The sequence below is a fragment of the Thalia democratica genome, chromosome 1, assembly GCF_965202585.1.
Source record: "Thalia democratica chromosome 1, ktThaDemo2.hap1.1, whole genome shotgun sequence".
Taxonomy (NCBI): Eukaryota; Metazoa; Chordata; class Thaliacea; order Salpida; family Salpidae; genus Thalia; species Thalia democratica.
Genome location: NC_139165.1, coordinates 28,865,244 through 28,883,758, shown reverse-complemented (window position 1 = coordinate 28,883,758; position 18,515 = coordinate 28,865,244). Strand labels below are relative to the sequence as shown.

Genomic DNA, 18,515 nt, shown 5'->3' with positions numbered 1-18,515 from the left:
TTTTATTTTCCGCTCATAGCTAAAAAATTCAAGTAACACATTTAAGTTGAGAGAGCTTCATACTGACAGAGAGTGCTGTAAAACAAATTATCAAATAACAAACCACTATATGAGAGTACTTCAATAACTCTTTAGTTGAGTTAGCTGTTTACATTAAGCGTTTTTTTTTTGCTCATAGCACAAAATTTGAAGTTATGTATACAAAGCTTCATGCTGACAGAAAGTATTGTAACGTGAAACTTGCTTGTTCATAATAAGATTATAGGTGTCTTGTCGCCGACTGATTTACCTTTACTTCGAACTTTCATCACATTAAGAAAGTATATAGATTTACTAAAAGTGAGGAGAATAACAAGATGTTTTGTTTTTTAATGTTTGTATCAAAACAAATTGTATGCACTGTTAATTAATAAAACTTTGTGTATCGGTCAAAAGTTATTGTGAACGCATTCTGAAAAAGTTGTTTTTTTACAAAGCTTATTTTAATATTAAGTTAAAACAATTTTTAAATGTATCAAACTGTTAGTAAAACTTTCAAAAATTGAACTTTATAAATAAAACTTTTTCAGTTGTATTTTATTTTATATACTTTACTAACGTAAACATCAAACGCTAACAAACAAAAATAACAAGTTTGTTTCGTCTTTGTTTTTGCAAGTATTGTTCTAACTTAAAAGTTAATTTTCTTTTTTATAGCTTCAAATGCTAATTTACATGTGTAAACTGTTTTATATGTTTTTTAAATTTTTAAAATCAGCATAAACTTAGTTGGACATCTTAATTACTTATAACTTGTATTTATTAAGTTAACAAGCTGTTTTACGTACAAATTTATTTTAAGGATGTACTAATAATTTGTTTAACAAGTTTTCAAATCCAAAAAAATATTTTGTTTTCCCAAAAAAGTTTTGAGTTTGCATAAAAATTTCGAAATATTGCAAGCTTGATGATACTTTCTTGTGTATTAATTGTAACTTACTCCAAAATAGAATTAGCAAAGTATTGATCTTTTTAAACATAAGAGACCAATAATATCAAGAAAGTTGTTGCTTATACGTAAAAAATACATTATTTTTGAAACGTTTTTATAATTTTTTGTTGAATAACTAAAATATCAACAGCCTTAAAATGCAAAGCTTTGATAATTTTTATAATTTAAGTTTATACTGAAATAAAGTGTTTTTTCATAAATAGCCTGTGTATTTTTAATATTAAACTTAATTTTAAATTATAAACTAATCAAATGCTATACTACTTTTTATTAAAACTAGTAAAATGTAGAAGTAAGCTGCACCGTAACAATTTCGTATTTAAATTTAAATTTTAAGATTCAATAGCAAACTTGCAATTCTTATGTTGAAAAATGTTTTGCCGGCCTTATATACTTCTACTGAAACAATTAGAAATAAAGTTGTTAAAAAAATGAATTTAAATAAAAAAATAAATAATTAAAGTATTATTATTAAAACTATGATTATAGAAATCAAGTAATTGTTGAATAAAATCAACGTTTTTAAATTTGGTAGATACTACAGTTATTTTGTTGTACAATGGTAAGATTTGTTTGAATACTTTAAGATAAGCATTTCAAGTTTTAATTTAGTTTTCATTTTGATAATACATAAATTTTAAATGTAGCTTTTACATTCTTGAATGAAGTTAAACTAAATATAAAATTTTACTTAGGTTTCAAATTAATAAGTATTATGAATTATTGATATTCATTATAGTTGAAAACTGTTTGGTTTTAGAATTTTGGTAGTTAATTTAACATAATTTTAACGAATTGTTCAAAACAAAAAGTTGTTATCAGTAAACATAAAAATATTATATAAAGTTCAGTATTATTTCTAAATAATTATATTCTACCTACATTTAATGACTACTTATCAGATTTTTTGTTATTAGTGAAGTTCATGAAAGTTATAAAGTTCAATTGATATTTAAAAAAAGTTTACAAGCAAATAAACTAATTTACTAAAGAGTGTATTTAAAATTGTTATGTTTCACTCTCTACTAAATTATATGTTTCAGCAAAAAAAACTACTTGTATTTTGTTCATAAAACATTCGATACCAACTCGGTGTTGTGTCGAAATCTATATTTTTATGTGCAAGTTTATAAGTAAAATAATAAAACTATATAGTTGTTTTACGTTTATTTATGTTCTACGTTTGTTTGTTCTACGTTCTTAAATTTTTTAATTCGTATACATAAGTTATTATATAGTTTAAATGTAGTTTATGAAACACTATTTAATTTTAAATTTGCCATAAAACGTTTGTTAAAAGAATATAAAAGTAATTTTTTTTTTTAGAAAACCTAATAATACCTTGATAAGATAGAAAATAAGTTGAATTTCTCATGCAACTAGACAAGTAAAAAAAAACTATCAAACAGTAATGTTAAACTATTAAACGGAGTATCTTAAAGTAAGCTCGAACGCTTATACTTATTGACTTACAGCAAAGTTATACGCTTGTACAAAGTGAAATAAAACGCTCACAACAACATACAGCGAAGTAAACTCACAGTTAGTAATGCAAAGTGCTAACAGAAAAATAAAATGCTGGTAAGTTCGAATGCTCAACGCTTAAACACAAAAGTTTAAGTACAAACGCTAACACAGAGAGTAAGTTACAACAAAATACAAACGCTCACACAGAATAACACACAGAAACCTACAGCGAAGTTAAACGCTCACAGCAAATTCTAACGCTCACAGTGAATTCGAATGCTGTAACACTGAGTAACAGACTTCCCGTCTACACTTGAGTAGACAGTTGAAACACGGCGAGAGAAGCATTTGAGAAAAAATATTGCGAGTTATAAATACAGGCATTTTCAAAGGCAAGTTACCATACAAATAAGGTTTTGCGATCAAAGTATCAAGAATAATATGATGGAAAACACAACTTTTATGATGTCTACTACTACGAACTACTTCTACCAGCAAGTGTGTTACGTTGAACGAAACAACGAGACGATTCAATATACAAACCAGTGGTCGTCAACAAGCGTAGAAAGCATGTCGGTTTTCAAGCATCCAGTAGAAACCACGAGTTATAACCAAAACAACTTTTCAGCAGCAGAAAACCAAGCATTAGCTGCAAGTTATAACCGAAACAATACTCCGGCAGCAGCTGCAAGTGACAGTTCGAACAACAACGAGCAAGATTTACTTGATTCAACAAAAAACACTCATAAGAGAAGTCATGCAAGAACCAGCTGCGAAGAAATGATCGAACAACATTTTGCTGGCATGGATATTGGCGTCAACGCTTTAGAGAGATGGATCGTGGAATCTTAACATTTTTTCTTTGTTAGTTTAATCGTAATTTTAAGCTGAATGTTTTAGGTTAATAAAAAGTTAGTGAACTATTTTTTAGAACTTTATTTAAAGTTTTAATAATTTATTTTTATTCGAAATAATTTTTTGCTTTTGCTGGTTACAGTTACACGTTTTTCAAATAAAAATTATAAACTAAAAAAGTTATTGTGATTAAATTTTTTTTTTTTCTTAGTTTGTGAAACTCTAACTTTTAAAAATCGTAGCTCGGTAACTATACAGCTGTTTTTAATTACTAGTTTAAATGTTTTTTTTGTCTCAGTGTAAAACGTTAGAAAATTCTTAAATAAACTGTATTGAATATCCAACAGTGATTTTAAAATCTTTTTTTTCTTTGATTATGTACGTTCGTTTTTATTGTAGCAATAGTTCGTACGTTTTGTAAATTAAAGTCAATGTCTGAATAGCTTTTGTTTTTGTTGTTTTTTTATAATCTCAAGTAATTTTCACTAATAATCAAAACAAACTATCAAAACCATTATGTTAAATGTCTAAATAACAGACATTGGAAATTTATTTAACTCAAACTAGTTACTTTTTAATATGTAGGAACTAGTTTACCTTAAATTCTTGTGTTTTTTTACGTTAAGTTAATTGAGAGTTCAAGTGTTTTTTATTTATTTAAAGCTGTTCTTTTTCTCTACTTGAATTAAATATCTTACAAAGTAATACATCTAATATCTTATTATATCAAAGTTATACCAAAGTTCTTCTAAAACAATTCCCTTTGAACTTATAGAACCACATTATAACAGTTAAGTCATACAAAACCGGTATGATGTTATTCTAAGGTATTGGTTTCATACTTTCATAAATATTTAACACTCATTTTGGTTAACCCAAAGTATTAAAACTAGTTGTTACTAAAATTCTCAAAAGTTTAAGTGAAGAGAAAAGGTATTTCATTAATACTTTTACATAAAAGTGAAGTTAAATTAAACTTTAAATTAAATATTATTATTCGATTGCTTGTTTTCAAGCTTTTAAAGGTTATTATGCTTGAAAGAATTAAGTCAGTTTAGTTAACAATCGGTGTAAATATTGTTTTATTGATGTAATTTCATCTAAGATTTAGCTGTATTTAGAAAATATATTTTTAACTAGATTTGTCTACTAGAAGAAGTGAGTGTTTTAAAGCTTTTTAACCAAAGAAAAAAAGAAAATTTAAAACGGATGTTGTTATAACAGATTAAAATTAAAAAGATAGATTAAAATTTACGAATTAAATTTTACCTAGCTCTAACTATTTGTTAGAAAAAATAATAGAATTATAATTTAATATTAAATATTTTGTTTAGTTATTAAATTATTAATACTGTAAAGTTTTGAGATTTTTCATAACAGTAACAACTAAGCAAGCCTAAATTAAAAAATAAAGTATTCCTTAAGTTGTTCATAACATTAATTATACTAAAAAATATTCTTAGATGACTAAATTTTTAAATAAAATGAAAAACATATTCCATTTGCAGCTTTTTTGTAAATTTTATTAGTAGTTATAATAATTTTCAAATTAAAAACATAAATAGTTATGATAAAAAGATCTACATACTTTTTAACTATTTGTTTTTTTGTGGATTGTTTTCACAAATAGTTTAGTAAATTTGCGCTATATTATACAGTGGGATAAATAAATTAAATCAATAACCATTGTTTATTAACAAAAAGATTTGCTTTGAACTAATTTTTGTATTTTGACACTTATTATGAATGTATTCATTACATATTTTTGATTTTTCTCATCATACATCTAAAATCAATAATAAAACTATTTAATCAAAAGAAAAGTTAAAGCTTGTAAATGTGTGTAGTTCTTCAAATAAAACTTGCTTTTATGCTCATGTAGAGGGTTTTATACAGCTTAGATGTGCTTTACCCTTCTAATTTTTCAACTAATAGTTTTTATGCTCATTGTAATTTGTATAAATGAACTATTTTATTACACTTTGGTGACAAATGTAAAATTATACAAAAATATAAAAAACTATATAAGTCAAAACCTTCAGCAAATTGCATAAAAAGAATATACAACAGTTACAAAAATGTTTAAATAAAAAATATATAAAAAAACAGATGACATAGATTGTTTTAGGTGTTTTAATTTATCAAAATAAGAACTAAAGTTTGTTTAGATTCGGTTTGTAACTTTTTACTGTTTCACAAATAAGTAAAGAAATATATTGATTTAAATACATTTTATATGATGGTAAACATACGTTTCAAAGTCTACTTACTGTAATGACTTCTATAGTTTATGGGTCTTACACGAGCTTTTCAAAATAATACTTTAACCTATTTCATACTTTATTAGACAACTAAATTTTTACCGACTGTATATTTCTATATTCCATTTGAACTTTCATATCGAAGTTAAATATTTTTATTCAACTCATTTATATCTAGGACCGTTATATTAATTTTCCTTCTTAACTTTATATTTTATAATAAAAGATGAATTAAAACTTAAACATTTTTTATAAATGTTTAAAATACAAGAAAAAATATAGACGTAAACAACAAAGCTACATAGACACATAGCATAAAATAAAATAATTAAAGATACAAAGTTTAAAGTAAGAGATAAACCTCAACCAAATTGCAAACTGCTGATATTAATATAGGCTTTAACGTTTTCATACAAAAACTAATATCGTTGTATACTAATATCGTTGTACTTATGAAACTTACAGAACTTTATTACAAACGTGAGCAGATTAATACAAACTTCATTACTTAACATGAAACTGAACATAACTTAACATTTAAAATTCAGCAACTCTTTGCACCTACTTTAAAACTTGCAGTAACATTTTCAAAGGTTTCCTTTTCTTTCCACCATTTCTCACAATATCGATTATGATGTTCGATAGATTCTTCAAAATGTTTTGTATGTCAGTCACCTTGTTATCGAGGTTTCGGACTTCTTTCTCAAAACTGCTTCGACATCAGCTAACTTGATATCAAGGTTTCGGACTGCGTTCTCAACATCTTCCCGCCTTCTGTCCAAGACCGCTTTGGTATTCAGCAGATCGCTCGGCTTGCTCGTTGCTAATGTCTTGAAAGGTCTGCAAGTCTTTTGTCATAGCATGCAAACTGAGTAATTCTGCAGGAGTTGCTACTTTAACTTGGTTCGTTACTTTGTTCAGTTAACGGTTGTAACTGCCGCGGAAGACGGCGAGTTTTCGATCCAGTCTCGCTAAACTCTCGTTTGCTGGGAGATTTCCATGACCAACTCCAGGATAGGGAGGTAAAGGGTCTCGGACTGGGGGATTCATCGAAAGGTTGAGGGCACTATCTAAACTTTGAAGATAGAGAACATTATTCCCTGTTTCGTCATTTAGACTTCGGAGGCGAGGTGTCTCTGAGGGATTTTCAGCTGCATTTTGAAGAGAATCGTCATTCCTTGTTCCGTCATTTTGAGAATCACTTTTGGCCTTATTTGAGTCCGACAATTTCAAACAACAGTATGCTGTGAAATAAAATGAAAGTTATAAATTATTATTATTAATAAAAACACTGTTTTTTGAATGGAGATTCTTTGTTATTATGTAAACTAATATTTTAAGCACTTAAGTACATTTACAATTAATTAAATCAATTAAACATAATAATTTTGATGTTATAACTTAATTTTTATAAAATACTGAAACTTCAAATTTACCCAAACACAAAGTTAGGTTCCCTAACCTTAGTTTTGATTTATATTATTAACACTATTATTCTTTTTATAAATATTCGTACTTATATCAAAGTTTTAAACAAAAGTTGATTTTGCATCAATAAGTTAACATTTTGTAAAAGTCAAATCTTACTAAAAGTTAAAATGTTATAACTTTATGTTTAGTATATTATTCAAACAAAACTTTACTCAGCATTTAAATTTCGCAAGAGTTTAAAGATAAGTTTATTTTGACTTTTAAAGTATACAAGTTTGTATATATAATAAACTTACATTTATGAATAGTTCATATAAAATTTGACTTACTATTGCTTCATCGAGCTTAAATAACTTATAAAATCAATTATGCAATTAAAAAATCTAGTAAAAGATTGTATGATGCAAAAATAATCAAACATCTTCTTTTTTGATAAATATTTTATTTTCAAGAAATAGTAACAAAAATTCAAACAAACTGCCAGTTTTAAAGTATGTAACAAAGTAGTACAAAGTAGGTAGGACGTACCCGTTTGTAGGCATTAATAAAATAGTGGTGTGGAAATATTATTTAAATTTTAGTAAAAAAGAATATTTAACAACAGGAGATAATTTTTTTTCATAAAGCAAAACCTAAATATTTAAGCTTAAGATAAGGTGTTAAAATCTAACTAATTAAAACTTTTATAGTTTTATTAGTGAATTAACATTTACATTTTAAAAATAGTATAAATTTAATCTACAAAGTATAATTTTACATAACATTTTTATATGTATTTTGTGTTATAAGTTTTATTTGTTGTTGAATAAGTTAAATTTTATAATACATTTAAATCTAAATCAAATTTAAAATCCCTAAGAATTTAATACTTTATAACTGTAATGTTTGATAAATGAAAAATATCTATAAACTATCCCAATCCATAATTGCGTAGTTTGTCGAACCGCTTCCGGTTAAAGACATTTTAACAAGATGCTTTAGAAAAATATTTTAGTAACACCGAATAAAATACATTTAAACGCAGGAATTTCTTTTTCATTATAAAGTATCTCAATCTAAAAATTAAGATTAAGATAACGTGATAAAAAATGGTCAACGTCAACAAAAAAGAAATCGTTATTTATATACTGATTTGGAAAATTCAAATGGTGCAACCTTAGATTAAACTAAAAACATATGGATTTTATACTAAGTTTAAATCGTTGTATAAAGTTCAGCACGAATCTAGCTCGCCTTGGTTTTGCATATATTTTTTTCGTACTACTAGTTTTCAAAAATTTATATCATTTAAATTATATAAAGTACAACTAACAAATAATTACGTTTCAAAACCTGAAAATTTGTAATAATTTTGAAAACAACTTAATGTAAACCTGCTGTACCAGAATTAGATCATTCATGGTATGAAAAACTTTAATTTTCTTGTGAACCAGCTACACAAAAAGTCCTAAACAAAACTATTCTTTAGTATTTAAAACTTGATTTAATAAAACTTCTATGATATTTATAATTTTTTACCGTTACTGTTTCAAAACTTTAGTTGCTAAGCTAAACTAAAAACTTTTATATAAACCTTGTATACTCACTTATATTCTGTGTATATTTTTTAACCTTTAAAAGAAGTAAATTCCATTCTTAAGTCTTTTACTGAGTTTCTGGTCAACTTGTTCACGTGTTTAGGGCCTAAAATTTCAAAAATTATTTGAAATTTTTTTAACTTTGTAAGGAATTTTTATATTAAATTAAACTTACCAAGTTAAAATTTGCCGTTAGTGGAGCCAAAACCCTGTTCGTAATCATTCCAATTTCTATCAAAGTACACTGTTCCATGAAATATCCTCTGAAAAATCTAAAAAAGTTTAAATTACTTAGAAACACCAATCTACTCTATAATAACTTTTTTATTGTAACTATGTTTACTCAATAATAACTTTTTATAAAACTTTAATTGAAAACATAATTGCCACAAATTACTTGATGCAAGTCATTAAACATTTGTAGAACAAACTTATGGTCCATCTACCAGAGGCACTCTTCACTTTACTCTGAACCTCAAAATTTTGCCAATCTTGTAAAATTCAATTGGTGAACTTGGATTCAGTTCTTTGATGTCTTTGCAACTCCTTTACTTTGCCAAAAGACATCTTAGATCTTTTTTTAAAGCTACGTTTAAAAATAAATACAATTGAATAACCTAGAAGTTAGTTTTATAAATCGTATATTTTCTTTGATTGGTTTACCTTGATTGATTAAAAGTTTTACTATTGTTTAAACATTGTATATTTTCATTACATTTTGTTCCGCTATATTATACGTTTGCATTAATAGCGTCTTGTTCAGCAACTGTGAAATTAAATTATAAAATTTTATTAATCTATTTAAACTTAAAATTTACTAACTGTTTTAAAATTCATTTGCGCTGATCTACTATTGTTTTGTTCACTAATTTTCTCATTCAATGCATAATATTTTCTAATACAATGTACCGCCACTCATGATAGACTGATCACTAAAAAAGCATTAAATATTGCAGCTGCAACTAACAAATATTTTATTATGAATAGCTTTTTTAATTTTTTAAAATATTTGAGTTTTTTTTTATACACAATGACAGAGCAAGTTTTTGTATTTACTTTAAACTAAATATTTATGATTTATAAAAGCTCTAGTTGTAAAACTTAGTTGCAAGCAATTTTTTATAGTTTTTTGCTATTGCAGATCAATAAAAACAGTAAAAATTATAGGTAAACAACAATTAATACACTGTTGAAAATAACTCTTCTTCTTAATTAACAAATCATTACAGCTTAGAAAGTAAAAAACAAACATTTTTTAAAAATGGTTAAGCTCAGAAAAGGCACACTACTGTGCACAAGTGCACACTCTAATTTTTTATTAATATTAAAATTAACCAAGATAAAAAACATTCCTAGTTATCGTAAACAGTAGTTGAAAGTATGTTTATATAATAAAAAAAGAAAACCTAAACTAACTGAATTAATATTACAGTTAAGCTTCTTGTGTTTTAACTTTTACTAAATTGCTTTATATAATCAACACAACACAATGAACTATTTGAAATGAACCTAAATCGTTAACGAAACTGATAAAATTCTTAGTACAATAAACATATTATAAACTTCATAAAACCTTATTAAGAAAGGTTATATTTATTTTTAAAACCATGTTACATCAAGCGTTTATAATTTAAAGTTTTATAAATTTTACAACAAATTTACATTTTAAAGGATATAAAATTTTAAACACTTTGTTTATTAATACAAACTTGTTATTATATTTTTTTAAACTTTTTTTAAAACTACAGTTTTTGTTTTTAGTTTTTATTTGTACATTAAAAAAAACGGAGATTATTACGCTGTGTAAATATATACGAACAATAATTTGTTATAGTATGTAAAAACATGTATTGTATTCAAGATTAAGTTAGTTTTTGGTGTTTAAAACTTGATACTGGGGTTAAACTACATTTGTGCATTGAAAAATGTTATAATAAATTGCTACGGAGTAACTATAATCAGATTATTTTGTGATGAAAATCAAAAATTGCTTTATTATTAACACATAAAAGAAGTTTAAACAATTACTAATGCTTTTTCAAGTGTGTAATTAAACGACGCTGTTTTAAAAAGTTACAATAATGTTAAATATCTAATCGTCAAAATACAAACCTATTTTAATATAAGTAATATTTTTACTGTTACAGGTATCATTTTCAAAAATGTAATCATAAAATGGTTTAATTACTTAGAAACTACTTTATGCTTTTGAACAACTTAAGAACAATTATTTTAATTTTTAATTAAAACTTATATTTTACGAAAACAACTCTTAAAAGAATATACATAAAAGTTTTACTACCAACTAGTTTATAGAGATCACTGCTTGTTTAAAAATTTTCAAATTTTAGTTTTTTTTATGTACTTAAAAAACACTTTGTAAGGTAAACTGTTTTAGTCATACATTTATTTGTGTTACTTACCTACTTTTCATATCTACATATAAATATGTTGTAAATTTTGATGTTCCAGTGTAATTTTTCAGTAAATTTTAAAATATTTTGTGATTTTTTACTCTATCAAAATAGAAAATAACTTTTTACTTTTTTTTTAATATATCATTTAAAGTTCTTAAATATTTAATTACTGATAAATTTACTGTAATTTCTTAGTGTAATTTTACAGTAAAAGGATAAAATATTTTCGGTGATTTTCTACTCTCTATAAACACTCTCAAAAAACTTTCTACCATTGTTCTAATAAGTCATTCATTTTTCTAATACTTAACTTTTTTTAATTTTACTGTGAAATTTTAACTTATAAATGTAGTTTTAAAGTCATTTTTTTACTTTTGTGATGATTTTACTATCTTGATATAGAAATAAAAACTTTCCACTTTAATAAGTTTCCACTTTAATAAGTCTGTTTTAATAAGTTTTTAAAACAATTAAATTAATATGCTATTCATTTTGATTTTGTTTTAGAAAATATATTTTGTTTTAACTCGTTGTGTAAAAGTGAAAAATTATAAAAAATACTTTACTTAAAATCTATTTGTTGTCGTAAATTTATGTTACTTAGATTTTTTGCTAATTAAACTAAACTTTTTAAAGACAATTTGCAAAATATTTATGGTTAAACAAGTTGAGTGTTATTATAATTGCAATAGATAAACAATTCAAAACTCATAAAAACTAATTAATTTTTTTTAATTGAAATTTATGCATGTAAATACATACTTTCTAATAACAATTACTACTTAATGTTTAAAACTTATTCATTCAAACTTTAAACAGTTGTTAAGAAAAAATAAAATCTGAAGTACTAATGTTTCTTATTAAACGCAGTGTAGTACATTATACTTTCTATGCGTGAACTTGTACAACCTAAAAACAAAAACGCGTGTCTATCGAAAACAAATTTAACAAATTTGTTTTCTTAAAACAAACTAGTTTAAGCATTAATAGTAGTAATCAGGTAATGTTGTTGTAAACAAGCTTTTTTGTTAAAAACAGTAAACACACACGACTTTAAATTTAAAATAAGATTGTGCAAAGTAGCAAAATAAAAAAATTCATAATTGTTTTACTGTACTTTTTTTAATTTGATATATTTTATAAAATCTTTAAGTAATTTATTATAACATCTAACCTATTGTTTTAGTTTAAAACAAAAATTGCAGGTTAGTTAGATTTATTTGCAAAACACATCAAATACTGTTGATAAAATGTATAGTTTGTATAAAAGTTTATTTACAGAGATTTAAAATGCTTTTTTTTATCGTTTTAAAACTCATTTAGTTTTAGTTATTTATAAATTTGAAAACAAAATGTTTAAATCCCAACGTAAGTTCTGCCAAAAAGTAATCTGCTTATTATTTTTAGTTTTAAGTTGTGTAATAATTTAAAAGTAATAAAACAAGTATGAAAGTTGTTAAACTAAAATATTTTATACGCCTTTACTAAGTAAAATTAGTTTAATTAGCTGTTTTTGGATTACGGAGTGAATATAATATATGAGTCAAGATAACTAAAATTTATTTCAAATATATTTTGAGGAAAAACAAGTAAAGAGCGTTTTAAACACTTTTAATAAGCATTAAAATTAGTCATATTAAAATAAAATAACATTATCAAAGCTGTAAGTAAGATAAAATAGATGTACATCACAAAAATGCTGTTTTAATTTGTTAATGGAACCACCTAAATGTTCTATTAAAAATAGATAGTAACATACTAAAATATTTGACGCTTACAAAGGTAATTTAATTAGTTTAATAAAAGCTTTTACTTTTTGAAAAGTTTTACATGTGTAACATATATAAATATTAAACGTATGAAAAAATTAGTTTAAAACGTATTTACTTTTACTTATCACTTCGATATTTTTAAGTAAAATATATTTTAACGAGTTTTGTCTCAAACTCAAAATAAACAACAAAAACAATTCAAATTAAAAAAAAAATTTGAAAGATTTAAAAAATTACCAGTGGAAAGTTTTTTGTTTAAGTCGAGAGAGTGGAAAATCACAAGAATTTTTTTTTACTTCAACTGTATAATCACATTAAAAGTTTAAAACTTACATTAAAATCTTTGGTAGTTTAATATTTTTTGAAATTCAAACGAATTGTGGAAAGTTTTTTTTTTCGAGAGAGAGGAAAATCACTTAAAAGTTTTTCTATTTATAATGTAAAGTTACACAAAAAATGTGAATTTTTAGAAGATTTGTTTGTAGGTGTGAAACGTAGGTAAGGAGTGCAAATAAAAGTAAGACTAATAGATATTAAGTATATATAGAAAATTAACAAACATTTAAAATGTTAACTTACAGCTAATTGTTTGATAATAAAGAAATAAACAAGCTTATAAGACTAAACAAAAGTAAATTTTTAAAACATACTCTGTTATGAACATTATATAAAATTCATTTTTGTAAGGTTTTTCATTTTTTATCGCCTTACAGTAAATTTTCTTTTATTGTTTACTTGGAATGAACAGTTTATATCAAAATAGTAAATGTCGTTTGTTGAAATGGTTTTTTACCTTAAAGTTTATCAGTTTTTAAAAATTACATATCCTTAAAAGTTATTTAAAAACATTTCATAGCTCATACAGCAAAAGAAAAAAACTATCCTTAAATTGATTAATACATACACTTATATTATTAAAAACTTACTTTTAGAATCCTTTAACACAAGAGTAAAGATATACAAAGAAAATAAACGAAAAATTTATAAACATGCATTTAACTCTACAATTCAGTTGTAAAGAAAACCAGATAAGAGATATAGATAAACACTTGGTAATTACGTTCTGTTTAAACAAAAAAGTATACAAGTATACAAACATTTAAAAAATAACCATCGTTACAGAAAAATCATGTACTCAATATAATTTTTTGAATATTTTTCAATATGGTATATTTAAAAATACAAGTTTCGCATATTTTTAAAGTTAACAAATTGTTTTCATTTTTGTTTAGTTTTTAATTTATATTGTTTTGTGAACATGCAATATACTTTAAGTTTAAATATTTATTTCACTTGTATTTTTTTGAATTCTCTCACTACCTTTTGTTGGTTTATAGTTTTACTGTAGCTTTACAAAAAAACTTTAAGTAATTTTCCACTCTCTCGTTAAAAAAAAAGTTTTTATCTAAAAAAAATAGTTTTAATTTTTGATAGTAGTTGCCTTTTGATTATCTTTGAAGTTGTAAATCAAATTCAAAAAAAAATGTTTTAAGTATTTCAGTATGTTGGTTTTGTATGTTTAAAAGTTAAAGTAGTTTTCAAGGAGGTACTTTTTTAAACTATGTTTTTTAAAGTAATAGCTGTACTAGTAAAAATATAACTAATATTAAGATAGATTTTTATTTTGACAATTAGATACTTAGCATTGTTATAATTTTTTCAAACATATAGTTTAATTAAACACACTTCACTTAGTAAAGCATTAAACACTATTTACAATACTTATTTATGTGTTAATAGTTAAACAATAGTTGTTATCATCATAAAACATTTGATTTTAACTACTCCATTGCGGTTTATTCAAATATTTTTAATGAGCAAATGTAGTTAAAACCCAGTATTAAGTTTCAAACTCGTAAAAAACACATTATCTTTGTTTTAACACACTTTTACTAAAGACTATACAAATTTATTGTTTTTAAATTCACGCCGTATTATAAACTCTGTTTTTGTTATAAACTAACACAAACTAAAAGCAAAAATTCTTGTTTTTAAAGACATTTCAAAAGAAAAAAAAATCTTATTCATAAACTAACTACTTAAAATTTTAAAGCTCTTACAATGTATTTTTTTTGCAAAATTTTTAAAACTCTAACTTATTGATGCTTGTTTATAAATGTTTAGTGACCTTAAAATTGAAAAACAATTTTGATTAAATGGTTTTGTAAAGTTTTTTAAGGACTTGTTGTTTTACTAACTCGATTAATTTTATTAAAAAGTTTAAATTCATAATAAAAATACGTTATTGTTATACAAAACATTTAGTATGAATCATTTTAACAAAACCTAAATTATAACTTAGTTTTCGATGGTTTAAATATTATTTTTTGATAAAAGATAACAATTTAAATTACTATTTATATATGCAAGTATTATTCCTTGGGCACAATAGGTCTCGACAATTTAAATAATTGGAGACAAAGAGGAAAAAACGTGCAACTGCCGCAACAAAGACTCCTGCCCCTTAAGTGGCAAATGTTTGCAGGGGAATGTTGTTTATAAGGCGACGATTACCAGTCAGAACGAAACAAAAGAATACATAGGATCCACAGGAAGCCAGTTCAAAAAGAGATGGTATGCGCACATTAGTGATATTAAGAATGAAAATAACAAGGGAACAGAGCTTTCCAAGTACATTTGGAGACTAAAAAACAATAACACCAGCTACGATTTAAAATGGAGCATAATGCACAAGATCAGGGAAATGAAGAATATAGGCAAAATCTGTAAGACTTGCAATTTGGAAAAGATAGAAATAGCACTTGCTAATAAGAAACGAATTTTAAACAAAAGACAAGAGCTCTACTACACCTGCCCGCACTTTAGGAAATTTTATTTCAAAACTTAGCGTATTAATTTCTCTATTACTTAGTTCTGTTTTTGTTATTACTTGTACCCTCATTTGTTAAGCGCCATTTTGTTTTGTTTTGTAATAAGCTAAATCCAAATCTATATAGAACAAATCATCTATTGTAAGTATAAATCATATTTAAAATTAAAAAAAAAGTCTTTTTCATTGTTATAAAACTTTTAAATTTGTTAACTAATTATCTAGTAATAGCGCTATACATTTTTAATTTTAATTTGAATTCAATTATAATTTTTTGCATTATTGTGTTTTCTTAAGTTGTCCATCGCCTTATGTTTATCTTATTTTACAGGCCTGAAGATCCCTTAGGGGAGAAACATTGTTGCCTTGTAAATAAATAAATTAAAAAATTAAATTACTATTTACAATAATTTAAAATATTTTAGTAGTAAACTTGTTTATTTTTAATATTATTTCAAAGGCCAGAGTGTGCACCCGAACACAGTTGTCTGCTTTTTTAAAGCTATACAGCTTCGATGTGATTTATTTTGAAAGCTGTAATGAATTTTTAGATAAAACGAGGAGTTTTAAGACAAACAGTAAAAACTAGAAATAAACAACAACTACTGTACAAAAAATTAATTCACCTATAATTTAATTGAGCAGAAGTATATCTTTGTATATATACTGCACATAGAGTTTAAAAAAGTTGTATGCAACCATTTATACAACTACAGTTAAAATGAAACATAATATTATGTTCCAATTTAAATAAACAACTTGCTGTCAAATTGTATAACTAAAAATTGTTTTTCAGAAATTTCCTGATAAAACAATGATGGTATTTGAATCGAAAAAAATGTTAATTGCATCTGCAATATTTAATGTTTTTGTAATAATATGCTTTTCTTGCTTAGCGGTACATTGTACAGGAAAATATTATGTCTTCAATAAAGTGATAAGTGAGCAGAACAAAACTATTTTAGGGCAAATGAATTTTGAAAATGTTAGTTTATTTAAATTTGTGATGCTTAGTTTTAAAATTCTCTAAAGAATGTTTATGCTTACAGATGCTGAGCAAGACAATATTAATGCAAATGAATAAATTAGCAGACCGGAATAAAACAATAACGAAAGTTCAATCAATTAAAAAGATTCAATCAAAGAAAATAGACGATCTACAAAACATAATTCTAGGTTAATTATTATATTTTAATTAGGTTTAATAAAACTTATACATGCTTTTTTAGGTAAGCTCAGGAATTGTAAAGACATCAAAGGTTTAGACCCAAGCTTACCAAGCGGTATTTACAAAATTAAAATTGACGGGGAAATTTTAGAGGTTTGGTGTGAAATGAACAGTGCCTCTGGTGGATGGACCGTAAGTTTGCTTTGTAAAGATTTGGTGACTTACTTTCAGTAATTAAAAATTCATTTGTGATTAATAATTTAAAAAATATTTTAAAAGCATTTGTTACGTCAACTAATTTAACAAATTATTAGATGTTGATGTTCCTAAATTGAAAAAAAAAACTTTTCACAGGTTTTTCAGAGGAGATTTGATCGAACAGTGGACTTTAATAGAAATTGGAAGTCATACGAACAAGGATTTGGCTGCGTTAATGGCGAATTTTGGTTGGGTGAGTAAATTTTAATGCAAATAACACCAGACATGCTACAAAATTATTTTAAATAAATATTTTTTCAACCTTATTAAAAATTACAGGCCTTAAACACTTAAACAAGTTGACAAAAAACTCAGTAAATGACTTAAGGGTTGAATTTACTACTTCTGATGGTAAAAATAAATATGCAGAATACAAGTGAGTTAAGTTATGTTTTATATAAGGTTTATTTGAAATTACAACAAAATGACGCTGAAAAATTTTAAAAGATGTACAGAATAATTTATAGTCAATTTTTATTTTTTTAAAATTAGTTTATTTTAGGAATTTTCGTGTAGCTGGTTCAGAGGAAAATTACAAACTTACATATAAAAAAGGGTCTTACTCGGGAGATGGAGGTTTATAACAAGTTGTTTTCAGAAAATTAAACTTATAAAAAGAAAACTTTTTTTACGAAGTTTAAGCTTTGACCAATAAAAATATAAATCTATAAACAAAACATTTTAACTAAAACCTAAACAAATTTTCAAAAAGATCTAATTTAAAAGCAAAATAAAAAATTCAAAAAACAAAAGTTTACATTTTAGTTGTTTTAAATTACAAAAAATTTTTCTTAAACTTTTGACTAAAAAGTTTTTATAAAACAAAATACATTTAAAAAGTATGTTTTGGAAAGTTCTTCTAAAATTAATTTTAAACGTTAGGTGACGCACTGGAAGATTCAAACAATATGGAGTTTAGCACATATGATGATGTTCACGACAATTGGCAATTTAACTGTGCTTTTGCACGTGGGGGTGGGTTTTGGTGGAATGAATGTGGCATGCAAAACGTCAACGGACACAATAGTGGAAGCGATTATGACTTTCGGCAATTAAAATGGTGGGATAACCACAGATATTTGAAAAAAACACAACTGATGATAAGGCCGGCTGGTGGAAACTAAACAAAATAAGTACAATCATCTATCGAATGTTTCAGTTAATATCAGTTAATAAAACAAATTTTATGTTTCCTTTTTTTACCATAATAACTAAGCACTTAAAAAAAAAAGTTTTTTCATACTTATAGTAATTATGAAATAGGCTGTTTAGTTTTTCCTTGCTTTTGTAAATAAATCAGAAATTTACAAATACTTTTTATCACCTTAGCTATCAGCAAGTTTGTATTAGAATAATTTTTTAATCTTTTTATTATTAGTTTTTTTTTTATAAATAGATTATGCAAGTGTAATAAAAGTGAGTTGTTCTGTTTGTTTAAAAGCTTGGGTTTTTTATACAGCGTGTAAATTTAAATTATAAACTAAGATA

At 24.6% G+C, this 18,515-nt stretch overlaps 1 protein-coding gene across 1 annotated transcript; it reads left to right on the top strand.

Moving 5' to 3' along the window:
• Window positions 1–8,093: 8,093 nt before the first annotated feature.
• LOC145834999 (fibrinogen-like protein A) lies at window positions 8,094–18,151 on the top strand. The gene is made up of 7 exons (XM_082942532.1): window positions 8,094–8,120; window positions 15,257–15,497; window positions 16,831–16,961; window positions 17,124–17,220; window positions 17,307–17,403; window positions 17,530–17,603; window positions 17,910–18,151. The coding sequence occupies exons 1-7, from the start codon at window positions 8,094–8,096 to the stop codon at window positions 18,149–18,151; spliced, it is 909 nt and encodes a 302-aa protein (XP_082798658.1).
• Window positions 18,152–18,515: the final 364 nt, after the last annotated feature.

Bases quoted from the DNA above. Each gene is read 5' to 3' on its own strand.
- LOC145834999 (XM_082942532.1), top strand. From the start codon at position 8,094: ATGGTCAACGTCAACAAAAAAGAAATC. The intron at 16,962-17,123 runs GTAAGTTTGCTT...AACTTTTCACAG, and splicing joins GTGCCTCTGGTGGATGGACC to GTTTTTCAGAGGAGATTTGA. The intron at 17,604-17,909 runs GTTTATAACAAG...TTTAAACGTTAG, and splicing joins GTCTTACTCGGGAGATGGAG to GTGACGCACTGGAAGATTCA.